The 17,310-nt window shown below is 31.4% G+C and overlaps 1 protein-coding gene and 1 pseudogene across 1 annotated transcript; one reads left to right on the top strand and one right to left on the bottom strand.

Moving 5' to 3' along the window:
• The first annotated feature begins 10,377 nt into the window (after window positions 1-10,377).
• LOC104760380 (abscisic acid 8'-hydroxylase 3) lies at window positions 10,378-12,827 on the top strand. The gene is made up of 6 exons (XM_010483298.2): window positions 10,378-10,751; window positions 10,879-11,197; window positions 11,376-11,762; window positions 11,857-12,022; window positions 12,126-12,351; window positions 12,446-12,827. Exons 1-6 carry the CDS (start codon window positions 10,552-10,554, stop codon window positions 12,540-12,542), a joined length of 1,395 nt encoding a protein of 464 aa, XP_010481600.1. The 5' UTR covers window positions 10,378-10,551; the 3' UTR covers window positions 12,543-12,827.
• Window positions 12,828-14,540: 1,713 nt separating this feature from the next.
• On the bottom strand, window positions 14,541-16,807 carry LOC147921408 (uncharacterized; annotated as a pseudogene).
• Between the last annotated feature and the right edge of the window lie 503 nt (window positions 16,808-17,310).

A 17,310-nucleotide genomic window follows, 5' to 3' on the forward strand; every position in this document is an offset into this window, starting at 1 on the left:
TTGTCTGGTATTGCTAGGTTGCTACAGTTGGGTCATTAGAAACATTGCTAAGATTGCCGGTTTGGTGTTTCTTGTTGTTTGACATTGAAATGGTTAGGATTGGATATTGGTTATTCTATTATGGATTATTATTGGTTATTTAATTGGTATTGTTATTCCGCTATTATTTGTGATTGAGGTTAAATGACTAGTGGATATAGGACCACTAATCATAGTTAATTTTTATTATTATTATTATTATTAAAAAAAAAATAGATCACGTCGTTTCACAAATGATCGAATAAGATGATTAATTAATTCCTCTATGTTCAATGTGCATAAGCTTCTTTTAGAAATTTCAGTAACTTTTTACATGTTAGTAGTACTAATTTTATATGTAAAATTGTATTATACTAAAATATCAGTAATATGAACAATTAAATTATAAACTCCGGTCAATATATGGTTTATACAATTATTAACAGATAATTAATCTACATCTTATTTATATATCATCAAAAATCACCGATCAAGTTATATAAACCATTCTCATGATTATTAATTTTTGTTAGTTTTTAGAAAATAATATATATTCTAGATAGATTTTTTTTTTGTTTTGTTTTTTCTTCATATTAATTCTAGATAGTTTATACATGAATAGAAATATCCTTTTGATAAATAAATAAAAAAGAAATATCTTCTTGAAATAGCAAAATGTAATAGGGGGCAGTTTACACATTCATCCTTTATCTTATCTGAAGTATGCGTCCCAATGCAATTTGTTGATTAAAAAATAAAACTCGACAGCAACCAGACATTGACTAAAAATAGCATATGAGCATATGAATACAATTAAAGATAAATATTACTACTTTTTCTTTCTTGACATATAAAAGACTATATAAATAATAAATAAGATGTGACAACTGGCATCTTACGAGCCACGACTACTGAGGAAAGGAAGTCCCTGGTTTCGATCAAAACCGCTTTGACAAGCCCACTGTTCTGTCTTTTTTTGACACATTTGTTTATTTTTATTTTTCCGTAGCCTTACGTTTACTTCAATTTAATGAACAATTAATTAAACTAACAATCTATCCCTATTAGTATTTTTTATTTGGTCATTTCTGTTTTTGTTCGTTCTTCTTTTTTTGTCGTTTGGTTATTTCTTTTTTCGTCGATTGTTGTGTATTAATTTTATTTGTCAATATTTTTTTTTGTTTATTTGTTAGGTCGAACGTCATTATCTCTCTTTATTTATTTATTTGTTGACTTCTTTACTCCTTTTACTGTGAAAATATCTTCAAATTATTTTTTATGATTTATAAAAATATTTATCAGGATAATATTTTTACACAGTCGTTTTACAATACAATTTTTTATTGGTATACATTTTAATGAGATTCTTAACTTTGTAACAATAAAGGTTATAAAATTAAGATAGTTCTATCTATTTTCTCAAAATTTCTACCATTTTAATTAATTTTATAAAGTTTTAAGGAAAATAGTAAAATTTTGAAATAAAATAAAGAAAATGATGGCTTTGGTCTCTAGTTGATTTGGCTTGTTTCATATGACTAGTAAAGTAGCAAAGCAATTATATATATACATATATATATAGATATATATATGTGTATATAAGATTCTAATGATTATAAGATTCTATGTATATAAATGTTTGTTGTCTCTATCTCGTACTCACTCTTTTCTTAAATTTGCAGAATATAAAAACTTACCGGTAAACAATTCCAAAAGTTTCAACTTTCACTTTTGCTTGCCTTGAAAATCAAAACCTACTGGTCAAATCTTCAAATAATATTAACCATTCTTATAAAAAATACAATCTAAGAGTTGACTTTAGTTATCAAGCACAACACTGTGAGGCATTCATATCCAAGTTGACCCACATAGCTTGAATGAATTATAAATGTGACCAACACTTATATTTTTCCTGTAAACGATGAAAAAATGTAGTATTGTACATACAGATAAAATAATAGATATGATTGGGATCAATTATTTACGTTCCCTTTTTCTTGCTTTATATTCTGGAGTAATTAACAACGTCCGTACGTCTTCAACAATACTTTCTGGTAGGTGACCCCAATTAAAGTAGATTCGTTTTTTCTTTTGTTTCTCAGTCTTGGGCGACTAACTACTGCTTGATGATCTGATTTTCAAATTTCAGCCATGAAAAAAATATCGTCATTAAATATATATATATATAATGGATATTTTTAGTAAAGTTTAAACAAATAATAGTGGATATTACAATATCTACATCTTAATCTTTGACAAAAACAACTATGACTAGGATGCTATATGTATCTAGAGCATTGAGTCCGATCCATGCTATTCCAGATAGACGATCAGGATTTTGATTATCTCCCCATTTTACAAATTTTAAACTGATCTAATAAGTGATTTAGCTAATTTCATTGCCTTTGAAAGGTATAGAAATGAGTCAAATCACGTATACCTCCAGCTTATCTAGTTGTTTTTCTCTGCCGTTGCCTGTGAGGACATAGTAGAGGATCTTTGAATCTACTACACAAAACGTTACTCTAGTGTAGCCAACCTTCTTACCAGTCCTCTAGTGGACTTGAAGTTACATCAATTTTGAATTCAGTTCACTGGTCATTCTTTTGTTTTTTCTTGGGTTCTTTTTGGAGTACTAGTCATTCTATTTTTTTATTTTCAATCTTTTTGATGCAAATGTATTTTGATACTTACTAAAGTATACAAATAGACAAAAAAATGATGACTCCGGCAATTTTAAGAATAGTTTAGGTTCCAAATGAAGTGAAACACAAATAATAAGGTCATCTTGCCTATTTTATTTTGAATAATTCATACATTAATTAATTTATTATGTTTTGTGTTCTTACATTTAAAAAATAATTTAATATTTGTAGAAATTTAAAATTTTTGCTAGAAAATTTTGATTTGTTTTTTCTTCAAAACATCATATATTGTTAAACAAAATAAAATGTCTACAGCATCTTATATAAAATATGGGGGATATTAAATAAATAAAATTAGAATTTATAAACGTTAAAATTATACATGGAAGCAAAAAAATATAATATATATATATACATATATGTGTATATGTATGTGTGCAATTATGGTTTACTCTTAAACCGAATGGGCCCACGAACCTAAAATAGAAAGCATAAGCTGATAACTGCAACTCATAAAGAAGAGATATTAACATAATTATTTTAACTATTCTTTTGGATAAATATTAACAATTTTGTTTTGTTGAACGAAATAAGAAAAAGGAATATTAACAATATCTTATTACAGTTACAACATGCAGGTTTGGTACAGAAAATCTAACTCATCATTGTCACATCGATCATATATATTTATTTTATTTGCTACTTTATATGACTGTAACTCGATACCGTGTGGGGGCAAAATTCAGAAAACAAACAAGACAATAACTTTTTAATGTCTTTATTAGAGGAACCAACATAGGAAATTAGTATTTAAGATTTGTCTAATTCCCCTCAACTTGTTGTTGGTAACATTTAATATTGTTATTTACTTGATATTTGTTTTTTTCATAGTGAAACTTGTTTTCAGTGAATAAAGTTTCTCACAAAAGGAGAAAATATTCAAAAGACTGATGTTGACTGAAGGGAAAACCACGACCACAAGTTCTATAATGATAACATGCGGATCAGTGATTGACCCATGTTAGTGATGTATAGCTGCATGAGCTAAAAACGAAACATTTTCATTTCTGTAAAAAAAATCTATGAAATTTTGTTAAGAGAAAATGAAATCAAATTTTGAGTTTCAATATATATTAAAAAGAAAGATGATTAAAGTTTAGCTAGCAAATAGAACAAGTATTCACTTCTTTTACCAAAAAAAAAAAGTATCCACTTCTTGAATTTTTATTCGTACTACTTTCAAAATATCCAGAAATATAATAGTTAATTGTCATCGATCTTTTTGTATCCTTGGTCGGTTTCTCTATGTATATAAACAAACAATAGATTGACAAAAAAAAGTATTTTAAATTGATTCTGTCAGATTTAAGAAAACAGATATTGAAGTCTTTTTTATATTACATTATTTAAACTAAACTAAATTTTATTCTCTTTGTATGAAATGATTCAGTTTTAAGTTTCCGTCAACACAATTTTGAAGATAAAACTCTGAACATGTACCAAGTCTGTTAGCTAGTTAAAATTGTTAATAACTTCCAAACTAATTAAAAAGTTAAAAACAAATAAACCATTACAATTATATATATACCATCTATATGTAATTTAATTGACCATATTATTCAACTGTATATCATTCTATATGGATGAGAGTATTATACATCGGATCCGATCGACCCATATGGAGTTAGCCGATATAGTTTTGATCTTTTCGATATTTTAAAAATAATTGAAATGGGATATTTGTGGGAAATAGGTCCTCTCAGTTCCAAAATCATGGTAGCATGGGATAATATCCATTGCTGATGACGTGGATACTGACCTCTTTTGTCGTGTGGTTAATTGACAACAGTACCTGTCCGGTTATATTTGGATACTATAAACAATAGTAAAAGCAAGTTACTAACCACTCTCAAATGTTGAGCTCATTTTGTTTTTAACTACATCTATTACTATAATAAATACATAATTCATATTTATATTTTTTTGTTCTTTGACTTATTTATTATGAAGTATAGACATAACGCATATGAAGAGAACACAAATGTAACGCTTTATCCCAAATATATATATATATATATATATATATATATATATATATATACATAACATATAAATATCACATGGACATCATAAACAAGCACAAATCATGGGAAAACTTTCCTTTTTTATATATTGACACCTACATATGAAAAAACAGACATGTATGTTACATAAAGAGATTCAAAGGATTTGATCATGTCCAAAAATGTACAAGATCGGTTTGGAATACGAAACCCTAAACGGCGTGTCCAATGAGAGTTGCGGACACGTGTAAGATAAAGGACACGTTTTACAATTATCATTCCACGACGTTCGCGATCTGAAACGTTCGCCGGCTACGGTTAGGCGTTAGCCTCCCTAATTGTTGTCTTCTTCGGCAATTTTTTCCAACTATAACACACATGACACATATATGACGTGAAAATGTATTTTATCGATGATATGTATCATGTATGTAAACGTAAGATAGTTCAGAGACTATAAAGAACAAGAATTTTCATGTGTGAAGAATAAAATAAATTTTCGTCATTTCAAAGATGCTATAATTGTATTTATCGAAATGTGGTTAGATTACATACATAATTTTGTAATTAGGTTATGGTTAGGCGTTAGCCTCCCTAATTGTTGTCTTCTTCGGCAATTTTTTCCAACTATAACACACATGACACATATATGACGTGAAAATGTATTTTATCGATGATATGTATCATGTATGTAAACGTAAGATAGTTCAGAGACTATAAAGAACAAGAATTTTCATGTGTGAAGAATAAAATAAATTTTCGTCATTTCAAAGATGCTATAATTGTATTTATCGAAATGTGGTTAGATTACATACATAATTTTGTAATTAGGTTATGTATATGCATGCGTACGGCCTATAAATACCAATTAAGCTAGATTCGGGTCTAGAACCAAGAAGGCAAGAGAAAATTTCCATTGCGAAAACAAACAAATAAAGAGACAAAAATTTGAGTACATTTACAGCATTAACGTGAATTAACACAAAATATATATTGCAAATTATTTAATAAGATAAATTCAGGTTTCCTCGTTGGGAAGTATGAAGTATCCCACGTACGATAGAAAAAAAAAAGTAGCCCACGTAAATCCAAGTAAAGTAAGCTTCTGTCACGCACGCAAATAAAGGCACGTTTGCATGTTAAGAAAGATATCGTCGGTCTAAGGTACAACAATCATTTAGCTTGTGACGTTCCTGATTTTTATGAATAATTTACAAAGTTTCATTGGCGTATAAGGTGTGAATATACACAACGTAGTAGTACAGTACACACACTCCAATCTCAAGTGGTCTACTCGATTTGAATTTTTTTTTTTTTTTTGGTAGTAAATTTGGTATTTACTATACAAAAAGAAAACCATTTACAGTAAAATTGGACAAAACAAAACAAAAGGACCAAAAAAAAATAACTGAAGGAACTAAATAAAAAAAATAAATAAATAACAACGGGAAAAAGTTTCGTGCTCACGAACCAGCAAGAATGGATGTCATAATAATGAGTCGAGTCCTTAATTAGCTAGTTTTTTCCCTCAAAAAATAATAAAAATACATGCTATTAAAGTATATAGTTTAGACATATTATTAGTTTGATCAGTTTCAATATAGAATTGGTGTAAAAAAATATTTATTAAAAAATAAGGAATATATAATTACTCGTGTTAAAAAATAAAATTGTTTTAAATTTACATTTATGTTTATATCCAGTGTTGAACTTCAACAAGAAAAATAAATAGAAATAAATCATAAAAGTTCATAAATATTTCGAAAATTTATAGACATTTTGAAAATTACCTAAACATTTTAATATCTTTTAAACTTATCAGTCAGTGCAATTTTTGGATATATAAAACAAAGTAAAATTCACCGGAATATTAATATCAAAAACCGATGTTCATTTTTGTTTCTTTCTATCTTTGTGTACCTAATAATACCTTGCGCGACAAATTGTTTTTGCTCAAACGACATCTGCAACACATTATAGCATTACATGTACTTTAATGCAACGCAAATTGTGTTTTGTCGTGAAACAAATTAACACATAAGCGGTTTATCATAAACAGCATCACCATTCACATGCTAATACCTTTTGACGAAAACACACTTGTAACACTTACGGCCCGTAATAGAATACTAAATATCCTCCATCATGTTTTTATGTATATTTATATCAAGTATGTATACAACATAAATTAATACATATATATATATATATATATATATATATATCTTTCTATCATGGATAAATATAAACGTGTCAGTCCATTTCATGGTGTTTAAACACTTATAATTAAAATCCATCATAACCTTATTTCAAGTCTATCCATTTCATTTCTACCACTTAATACCTGAAACAACATGAATATAAATAAAACGTTTTTTAGTAACACTTCATGATTTTCCAAGTATAAGCAAAACGAATAATTGATATATTTAGATGTTAGTTTACCTTCTACAGTTGTTATTAAAACTAACAAAAGAGTTAATTGATTTAAGAAGAAGTAACATAGAAGTCCATTAAAAAAAAAAATGTAATATATATTTATATACATAATTTTTATAAAATATATATGTTGCGAAAGAGTTATAAATTGTTGTAAATATTGTGGTAAAGATGTCACATGTTTTGTCACATGTATATACTAAAATATTCTTGCAAAATAATCACAACTCATAATCGTGGAATATTTATTATAAATTTTGCAAGACATTTTCGGATGTCACAATAATATTGCTAATTTGTAACGGAAAAACGACACAAAAACTTTTGTTGTTATTTTGTAATAAAATTGTAATGAAATTGTGACGTGCATTTATCATTGTAAAAATATAGCAAAATTTGTTGTAAAATATTAACGAATACAATCCTTGCAAAAATATTGTTGCAATAGCACTATTTTCTTGTAGTGAGATCATGTATATTTGTCTTAAAGCATGAACTCGTACGTATTGTAATGTACACCAAACAACTTACATAAATGTTGTGAAATGTATAATGTATCAAGTAAGTTGGCACTATGAATATTCTCTATACTACGATATACTTGTATATTAATAACACCAGCATGATTGCACATTTGCACGCCATGTTTGAGAAATAAATTCCATTTGACAATCTGATAATACCATTATGTATATCTATCTATATTCACAATAATATATAATAAATTTGAAGAGGTCGTACCACGGCATTGCTACGTACAACCGAGCAGCGAAACATGAGATCTTATGCCGCGGAACGATGCAACTTACATACATATTTATTCGACCGCGTATATATGTTTCTTGTTGAAAAACATTAAATTTGGAATCGTTCTATGATTAATTTCGCAACTATATAGTCAATGTTCTACTTTTAAAGTTTATGATTTTTTGTATTTATTATAAGATATGTGGAGATGTGGATTGTTTCTTGAATATAAAAAGTCACATATTCTTATCTCTAAAAGATTATAAGGAGGCCACGAACTTTTTCTGATAGGACAAATGTCATTGAACTATATATGTGTTGATCGAGTTTGTCGACCTCTGACTGGTTTTTGACTGTCTCAAATTCAACATTTTTTGGGGTCAAAGTGTATCGTTGTATAGTGTTCGTTTGACCTACCTTTTGAGTGGAAAATGTTAAGTTTTTGCTCCATTATAAATTATATCACATATCGTTAATAGTTTAGATTTAGATAAAATTGTAATTTTCTAATTAACAGAAAAGGTCCAGATTTACACAGTCCATGCATATCAGATTGTTGTCCACATTAAATTTACGGTTTATAGTTTGTAAGTTATATGTATTCTTTTTTTTTTTTTGCGGTCAAACTTAATAATATGTAATATATGGTGGGTCATATGATTTTAAATGTTCTAGCTGCAATAGTTGATAAAATTAAAATGTACTACTACTTATGCATATATGTATTAATTCTACAAGATGTTTGGTGATAGTTAGACTTCTCTAACTTTCAAATTTAATAAGGACGTAGACAAATAGGTATAAAGTCTTTGGTCCTACATCCCCCAAGAAAATTTTATATGTTTTTATTTTACATGCACAAAGTCAAATGATATTAATTAGATACAAAACCAAAGTCAATGGATAATTAACATTCATATGTACTTGTTTTCATTGATCATATTTGTAATTTAAACCTACTTGTGTGATTTGAATTACTAAAAGTCAAGTTTAATTTTCATATGTAATCTCATCAAATTCTAATCACATATTATATATAATATAGGTTCTGATATTTATTATTGTTGGTCAACCACATAGGTTTTGATTAATTCGTATTAGCTACTAAATAAAAGAATAGCATATGGCTGTAATGCACGCGAACGTGGGAGAGAAATTAGTATCTATTTATAAATAATTAAGTTAGTAGCAAGTGGGCTTACCATTAGTGACATATATAATCATGAGAAATTAATCCTGAAAATTTGGATTGTCTGTCTTTGTTTTCTTCAGTGACCACACGTGGTTTTTGCATTACCGTCTAAGTATTAGATTCAATTTTTCATAGTGAAAAAGTAAAATTTGTTGTCAGTTGCCAAAATGAGGGTAAACTTTGTTAATCAAATGAATTAAGCATGTATAATTCTACTAGATAGATTACTAAACCTAGTATCAGCCAAAAGAAAGAAACATAAGTACTTTCTGTGGTTTATTCAACCAAACATTTTGTAATAGTTCGTGCTAAAATAATTTTTTGTTTGTTCATATTTTATATATCAGTGTTATTGGCTTTAACAGTTCTAAATATCTCTTAAATCTTGTTACTTTACAAGTGATTTTAATTTACAATGAATTGATGTTGTTTCAAAAATAATTTTAGTTATTAAAAAGTACAAAACTCCAAAATTGTAAGTGATTTTTTTTAAAAATCATTTCTAAATGCAGCTAAAATTATTTACAAACTTATTATCAAATCCTACTATATTAATTGAGAAGTACAAAAAAAAAATCTTAAAAAGTGTAAAAATTTACATTCAAATGCCATTAAAAATTGTTAAATTAATAATTAATCATCTTATTATCTTATTATTAATCAGAAAAAACTGCGGGTTACCTAGATAATCAACCGACTTAAATAAAATACATTAACCAAATAATCTTATCGGTTGTATATTTCACTAACGGTTAGCACCTAGTCATTAATTAATTTTGGTTAACAAACATAAGTATTGACTATTGAGTATGGCATAGTTAATATACATACACATCTCCAATATACTCGGACCCAAAATCATACATGCGTTGTTCATCGATCATTATTAATTATATTTTGCGGTTGATATTTGGTTTTTAAAAATATCTTAAAATAAAGATAAACACAAAAGGATAACTAAGTAGGCTATATAATTAAAGAACTAATATAATTAGCCTTTCAATTAACATGGCAAACATTTTTTTGTTTTATATAAAAAAAAACGCCCATTATACCTCCTTTGTCTCTACTTAAGGGCCAAAATTGCCCCTTTCCTTGTCTTAAACTCATAATTAATTAAAGAGCCATAATTTATATTTAACGATGGCTATAATTTTGGTCAATATCTCACACGCTCTCTTTTTTTTTTTTTTTTTTTTTCCTGTTGCATGCTCTTTGACACGTGCGCTCGTCACTCTCCCTCAAATGAGCTGGCTCAACCCAAAAAAAGGTTCCCTTTAGGAAACTCCCTTCTCCCAAATTGTGTTTCCTCTCTCTTCCCACTGCCTATAAAACCCATTCATCTCTCCCACTTGATTTTTCATCTCAATACAAAACCAACTCCATTAGAGAGAACATTACTTCCCACCGTTAAAAGACCAATTGGGTTTTCAAAACATATACTATAATGGATTTCTCCGGTTTGTTCCTCACTCTTTCTGCGGCGGCTCTGTTTCTATGTTTCCTCCGATTTATCGCCGGAATCCGCCGTAGCTCCTCCACGTCACTCCCTCTTCCTCCCGGAACAATGGGTTATCCTTACGTCGGCGAAACATTCCAACTTTACTCACAAGACCCAAATGTGTTCTTCGCAGCAAAACAGAAAAGGTCTTGAAAAAAAAAAACAGAGTCTTCTTGGAAAAAAACCCCAAAATTCGAATTTTTGTTGTCTAAAAAAAAACAGAGAAACTGACTTTTTTTTTTTTTTTTTTTAAACTTGTTTTTGATAAAACAGATACGGATCGGTGTTCAAGACTCATGTATTGGGATGTCCATGTGTGATGATCTCGAGCCCTGAAGCTGCAAAATTCATCTTAGTCACAAAGTCTCATTTGTTTAAACCGACTTTTCCGGCGAGTAAAGAGAGGATGCTTGGGAAACAAGCCATCTTTTTCCACCAAGGAGATTATCATTCCAAACTTAGGAAGCTCGTTTTAAGAGCTTTCACGCCTGATTCAGTCAGACACATGGTCCCTAACATTGAATCAATCGCTCAAGAATCACTCAATTCTTGGGATGGAACTCAACTCAACACTTACCAAGAAATGAAAACTGTAAGTTCTCTCTCTCTCTCTCTCTCCATCAATAACAGAGCATCCCCTGTTTATTTTTTACGTCTCAAAAACAGAGGATGCTCTGTTTTTTACTGTCTCTCTCTATACTCTGTTTGTAACTAACGCACTTGTAAACTGTTTCTGATTCAATTTCTTTTTCCCTATTTTGTCTCATCAGTACACTTTCAATGTGGCGTTAACCTCAATACTCGGAAAAGACGCAATCTTTTACAGAGAAGATCTAAAACGATGCTACTACATTCTAGAGAAAGGTTACAACTCGATGCCGATCAATCTCCCCGGAACACTATTCCACAAAGCCATGAAAGCTCGCAAGGAGCTAGCTCAAATCCTCGCTAACATCTTATACAAAAGAAGAAAGAACTCATCTACACACACAGATCTCCTTGGATCATTCATGGAAGACAAAGCAGGGCTAACCGACGAACAGATCGCCGACAACATCATCGGAGTGATCTTCGCCGCTAGAGACACGACGGCAAGTGTGCTGACGTGGATCCTCAAGTACTTAGCTGATAATCCAACTGTTCTAGAAGCTGTCACTGTAAGCAACACACTTTTCAAAAGAACATTTGAGAAACCTCCCATAAGGGTAGTGGCAGTTCCGTGAATTAATGGGTATTTGTTGGGTATAACAGGAAGAGCAAACGGCAATAAGGAAAGATAAAAAAGAAGGAGAGAGTCTCACTTGGGAAGATACAAAGAAGATGCCATTAACTTATAGAGTAATCCAAGAGACATTAAGAGCTGCTACAATCTTATCTTTCACATTTAGAGAAGCTGTCGAAGATGTCGAATACGAAGGTATGCACAAATATTACATACAATTTTTAAAGTGTATATAGATCAACATGTTACATACTTACATATACTATAATTACTAATATTTTGTTTACTATTTTTACAGGATATTTGATACCAAAAGGATGGAAAGTATTGCCGCTATTCAGAAATATTCATCACAATGCTGATATATTTTCGGATCCGGGGAAATTCGACCCCTCGAGATTCGAAACTGCGCCGAAACCGAATACATTCATGCCATTCGGAAGTGGGATTCATTCTTGTCCGGGGAATGAGTTAGCTAAACTTGAAATCTCCATTCTAATCCATCATCTCACTACTAAATACAGGTTGGTACACAATTTTAAAAATATGATAAGAAATTGACATATAGCCTCCTTTTGGGGAAGTGTTTCTGATAAATGGTATTTTCGTAATTTTCAGATGGTCAATAATTGGACCTAGTGATGGAATTCAGTATGGGCCGTTTGCTCTTCCTCAGAATGGATTGCCTATTGCCTTGGAACGGAAATCCAAGTAGACGATTATGAGAAGACCACTTGCCTTTCTAAAATTAGATAATGAGGAATCTTTTTTTTTCTATTTAAAGAAAAGACTGATTCTTTTTTTTTCGTTGGCTCAAAGACAAAATATAGAAAGTAAAAAGGAAAAAATATCCCAAAAGTGGGACCCAAGTGTATATAGATTTTTTGTTTTGTTTTATATTATAGAGAATTAAATTTTGGGAGAAAAAGAGAATTGTAAATTCTTTTGTTACCAATATAATTCCCACGATTTATGGAATGCTTTAAGAGACTTTCAAAAATTAATTATCATTTTAAATTTGAACTGATGATCAAAGCAGTCGTATACTATATCATTTTACTAGATCAAAAACCAACTGTTTTTCTTTTATTTTGTTTTTTAGTTGTAAGAAAACTTTCAGTTACTTTAGAATTGGTTTATTTTCTTTCTATTTACTTTAAGATCCATTTCTCTTTATTTTTGTTAGATATATGAATTTGTATTTTCTACTATCACAACATTTACCAATAAGTCATAATCTCTTAATTTTTGTTACTGTTTAAGTTCTTACAGCAAAAGTTTGTGCATGTAAAGTTCATAAAACTAAAAGTTACAATTATTACCAATCAGTACTTAAATTAAAAATATATATATTACGTCAAAATTTACAGTAGTCGATAACTAATCGTTAACTAATCATATATTAACTTATTTGATCACACATACAACAAAAGTATTACTAAATTTTTGTATAGGCTATTTTATGAGGAATAATTGAAATACAAAACACTAAAATAAGATTAAGTTTAGAGGATTGGTGTAAATAAAACATATTCGAAGGATGCAATATGGTGGAAAGCATTATTTCGGACCGACGTACTATTTCTCCCCAGAACTATCAAATCGTGCCAGTTTCCTATCAATCTTTGCATTTTTATTAGTTTTCTTTTGGATTTATATCCTCCGCGTATTTCCCCCCGAATCTATACTTCTCCGCCTATTTCCCTATCGAACTGGGTTTACACGGTTTTGGGTCTAAACCCGATAAAAATCCATGTCAAACCGGTATAAAATCAATTTAGAACCCGGGTAATAGATTCAACCCGATCCGACTTCTTCTTCTTCTATTTTAAACTCGATAACCCCCAAATTTGCTACTATGAACCCTAAAAATCGAAATTGAAAAGGAAATCCCTCTCTCTCTAAATCATGAGCAATGTCTCTGGATCTTCTAGCTGTTCGACAAATGTCCGCGAAAGAGGTAGAGTTGTTGGTGTACCTAAGAGATGTTGGTGTGGAGAAGCAGTTGTGGCCAAAACTTCCAAATCCGACCATAACCCAAATCGACGGTACTTTCGTTGTGTGTATGCAGCTGGAAACAAGGTAATATGAAGTTAAAGTTATTATTTGGTTATTAATCTTTGAAAAGGTTGTAAATGATAGCCAAATCAATTATATATGGTCTAGCTTGTGAATGACAATCACCTTTTCAAGTGGATCGATGAGGCTTTGTTGGATGAGGTGGAGACAATGAAAGAGTTCTTATCAGAGACAATGAAGGTTGAGAAGAAGATGCAAATGGAGCTTGAGAAGAAGATGGAAATGGAGCTTGAGAAAGAGATATTTGAGAGGATTGAAGATGTAAAAGCTGAATTCAAAACCAGGATAAATAGGATGATAATTGTTTTAGTAGTTGGTTGTTTGATCATCTGTGGTCTAGTTAAGCTAATATGATAACATTGTAAGCTGTTTTCTATGTTGGATTTTATGAGACATAATGTTTTTTTTTAAAAAGAGATGTTAAAATGGTTGAAAAGAGACTATACATTCATGTTCAAAGGAGTAGATCCGAAACCATACAACTGAAACCGAGTTAAAATGGTTCAAAAGAGACATAAACCACACTAAGACAGAACAACATATGTTCCAAAACAGGTCACAATACCAAAAAAAAAAAAGTCCTACTTGTGCTAATCCAAGCTTCTCCGTCCCACATTACTTCCTCCATCCCACATTACTTCTCTTGAGTCATACAACCTTGAGAAGATTTCACTTGAGTTCCATCCTACAAATTTAAACAAATAATAGAATCAATTTAATGAAACAAAGAACCAGCCATCACATTAGAATTAATTTAATGAATGAAGACTAACCTGTGTAGTATTCTTCTTTTTCTTCTTCTGGTGGTACCTACAGTTATGGTCAGCTGCACCACATATCCCAAAATGCATGATTCTTTTCTTTTGTTTTGGTTGCTTCTTGGTAGGTGACTCATGAGCACCCTTCTTCCTCTTCTTGTCTACCTTTTCATCATCCGGCCTAGGTGGTGGGTAGACAGTTTCTCCTCCAGTGCAAAGCCAATAGCGTGGACCTCTTTGTGGAACAATCCCATCCGTGTAATTCTCCCTCCACTTGAAAGTTCGGAACCATTGACACACGTAGTCTTCAGCTTCCAATGTCTTCTTCATTATCAGTCCATAAGCATGCTCGCAGGGGATTCCACATATCTGAAACTTCATGCAGGTACAAGTTCTTTCATTCAAACAGACTCTATGTTTGTCATATCCCAGGTACACTTCATAAGCTCCATTTGTGCTGGGATATACAAAGCACTGAGAAGCTGCCTTATGCTCTTCAGCCAAGAAACGTTTCACATATGGAGTGCATATCCCTGAAAAATACATGAAACATATTAAACTGTTGAATTCAGTACATATAAATGAAAGATGGTAGAAATGTAGTGTTGCTAACTTTCGTGTGAATGAGATAGTGCAGACCGTTTAGCAATCCGAACCATGGCAAGCCTTCGTACAGCTTCCAACATGGCCACAAATGGTTTTTCTCTTGCCTTGTTGATTGTATTATTGAAGGACTCCACAGAGTTGTTTTCAACATCCTCACAATAGCTGCCAATCTTGTGGAATGCCCTACACCAAGTCTTTGGTTTAGTCTTCATCACATCTTCAAATAATTTACTATCATATGCATGGATCCTCTCCAAGCTCTCTTCGTAATCTTTACTGTTGTAGCACCAAGCTAGATCCCAGAGGAGTTTCTTCAGCCGCTTCTTATTCGGATGATTCTTCTTTAGATTGCCATAAATGTGCCTAACACATTTTCGATGCTCAATCTTTGGTAACTCTAACTCAACCGCCTTAATCAACCCCTGAAACAAAGAAAACATGATTAGAAACTGATCCACTCTTAATCAAAACATAAAACATATCCAACCACACATACCTTTTGTCGATCAGACACCATAATGTAACCATCCCCATCACCTAATTCCAAGTCAATCTTCAGCCTATTCACAAACCATGACCAATTATCCGTGTTTTCAACTTAAACAACACACCAAGCTATTGGGTAAATAGAATTATCAGCATCTCTCCCTAAAGCAACCAGCAACTGTCCCTTGATCTTTTCTTTCAAGAAACAACCATCAACTCCTATCAGTGGTCTGCATGATTTTTTCCATGTTCTTCTAAGAACATCAAAGCAAACATAGAATCGCTTAAACACATCCTGTCCAGCATCGTTCTTCACCGTATCAATCTCTACAACAGAACCTTGATTTGCTTCCAATATCTCAGCCCCATAGTCTCTGAGCCGTTCAAACTGAGTGTCATATTAAAGCTCTATCCATCCCAAAGCCTTTCTCCTAGCAGCTTGACATTGACCCCTAGTAACTGTTATCTTCCACTTCTCCATTATTGTCTGCTCCATCTTCAAAGGCATGTAATATTCTGGTTCTTCTCTAATTTTATCAAGAAATAACCTAGCTATGAATGGGACCTTAAACATTTCACACTCTCCATTAGGTACACAAATATGCTTGTTCGTGTAGAGTGTAATCCTCCACATCGAGTCATTGTGAAGTGATGCGGCATACACTTTCCACATGCATTTCCCCTTAGCACCAACATACTTAAAACCGATTCTATCCCTATCATACGTGTGTTGCTTCAGGTTACATCCGCTTGCCAGTGCATAGTCGAGAACACACTCTTTAAAAGCGATTCCATTGTAGAAGCTTTGCCCTTTGTACATCAAACCATCACCACAAACGATTCCACACCCCCTTCTCGCAGCATCACTACGAACACGTTCCTCAGCCTCATCGTCGCTTTCTGGGTACACGTTATGGCGAATCGATTCCTCCGTCTCCGTAAAATCTGTTGCCAACTTGTCCATATGAAATTCATCTCGATCCGGCGAATCGAGATCTTCGTCGTCGAAATCTACTCCAATAGGCGGAGTAGTAACGGGAATTAACGCCATCACAAGCGCCAAGAGAGAAGAATCAAGAAGAAGAAATCACAAAAAATCTTAGGGTTCGTCGAGAGAGAAAAGGGGAAAAATTGATTTGGGGATTTTTTGATTTTTAGGTTAAAGTTAGGTTTACTTATGTAATCGGGTTGTAATCGGTTAGTAATCCAGTTTAATAGGGTTTAATTTGGTTGATAAGGTTTGTGGTTGGTTAATCAAAACAGTAAACCGTTATAACCAAAACGATGGGAAATTTGATGAGAAGTTTAAGTTCGATGGGGAAATAGGCGGAGAAATATGGATTCGGAGGGAAATAGGCGGAGGATATAAGTCCGAAGGAGAACTAGTAAGAATGCAAAGATCGATGGGAAACTGGCACAATATGATAGTTCCGAGGGGGAAATAGTACGCCAGTCGCATTATTTCTCACCAATTCATAGGTTCTCTAATCAATTTCACAATTATGTTGTTAATTATCAGCTACATCTTTGATCAAACAAAATGAGAAAGCACTA

Source organism: Camelina sativa, chromosome 18, assembly GCF_030686135.1.
Source record: "Camelina sativa cultivar CO46 ecotype springtype chromosome 18, ASM3068613v1".
Lineage (NCBI taxonomy): Eukaryota > Viridiplantae > Streptophyta > Magnoliopsida > Brassicales > Brassicaceae > Camelina > Camelina sativa.

Excerpts from the sequence above, each read along its gene's own strand:
- LOC104760380 (XM_010483298.2), top strand. The coding sequence starts at position 10,552 with ATGGATTTCTCCGGTTTGTTCCTCACTCTTTCTGCGGCGGCTCTGTTT. Across the intron at positions 12,023-12,125 it reads CGAAGATGTCGAATACGAAG|GATATTTGATACCAAAAGGA; the intron begins GTATGCACAAAT and ends CTATTTTTACAG. Across the intron at positions 12,352-12,445 it reads CATCTCACTACTAAATACAG|ATGGTCAATAATTGGACCTA; the intron begins GTTGGTACACAA and ends CGTAATTTTCAG.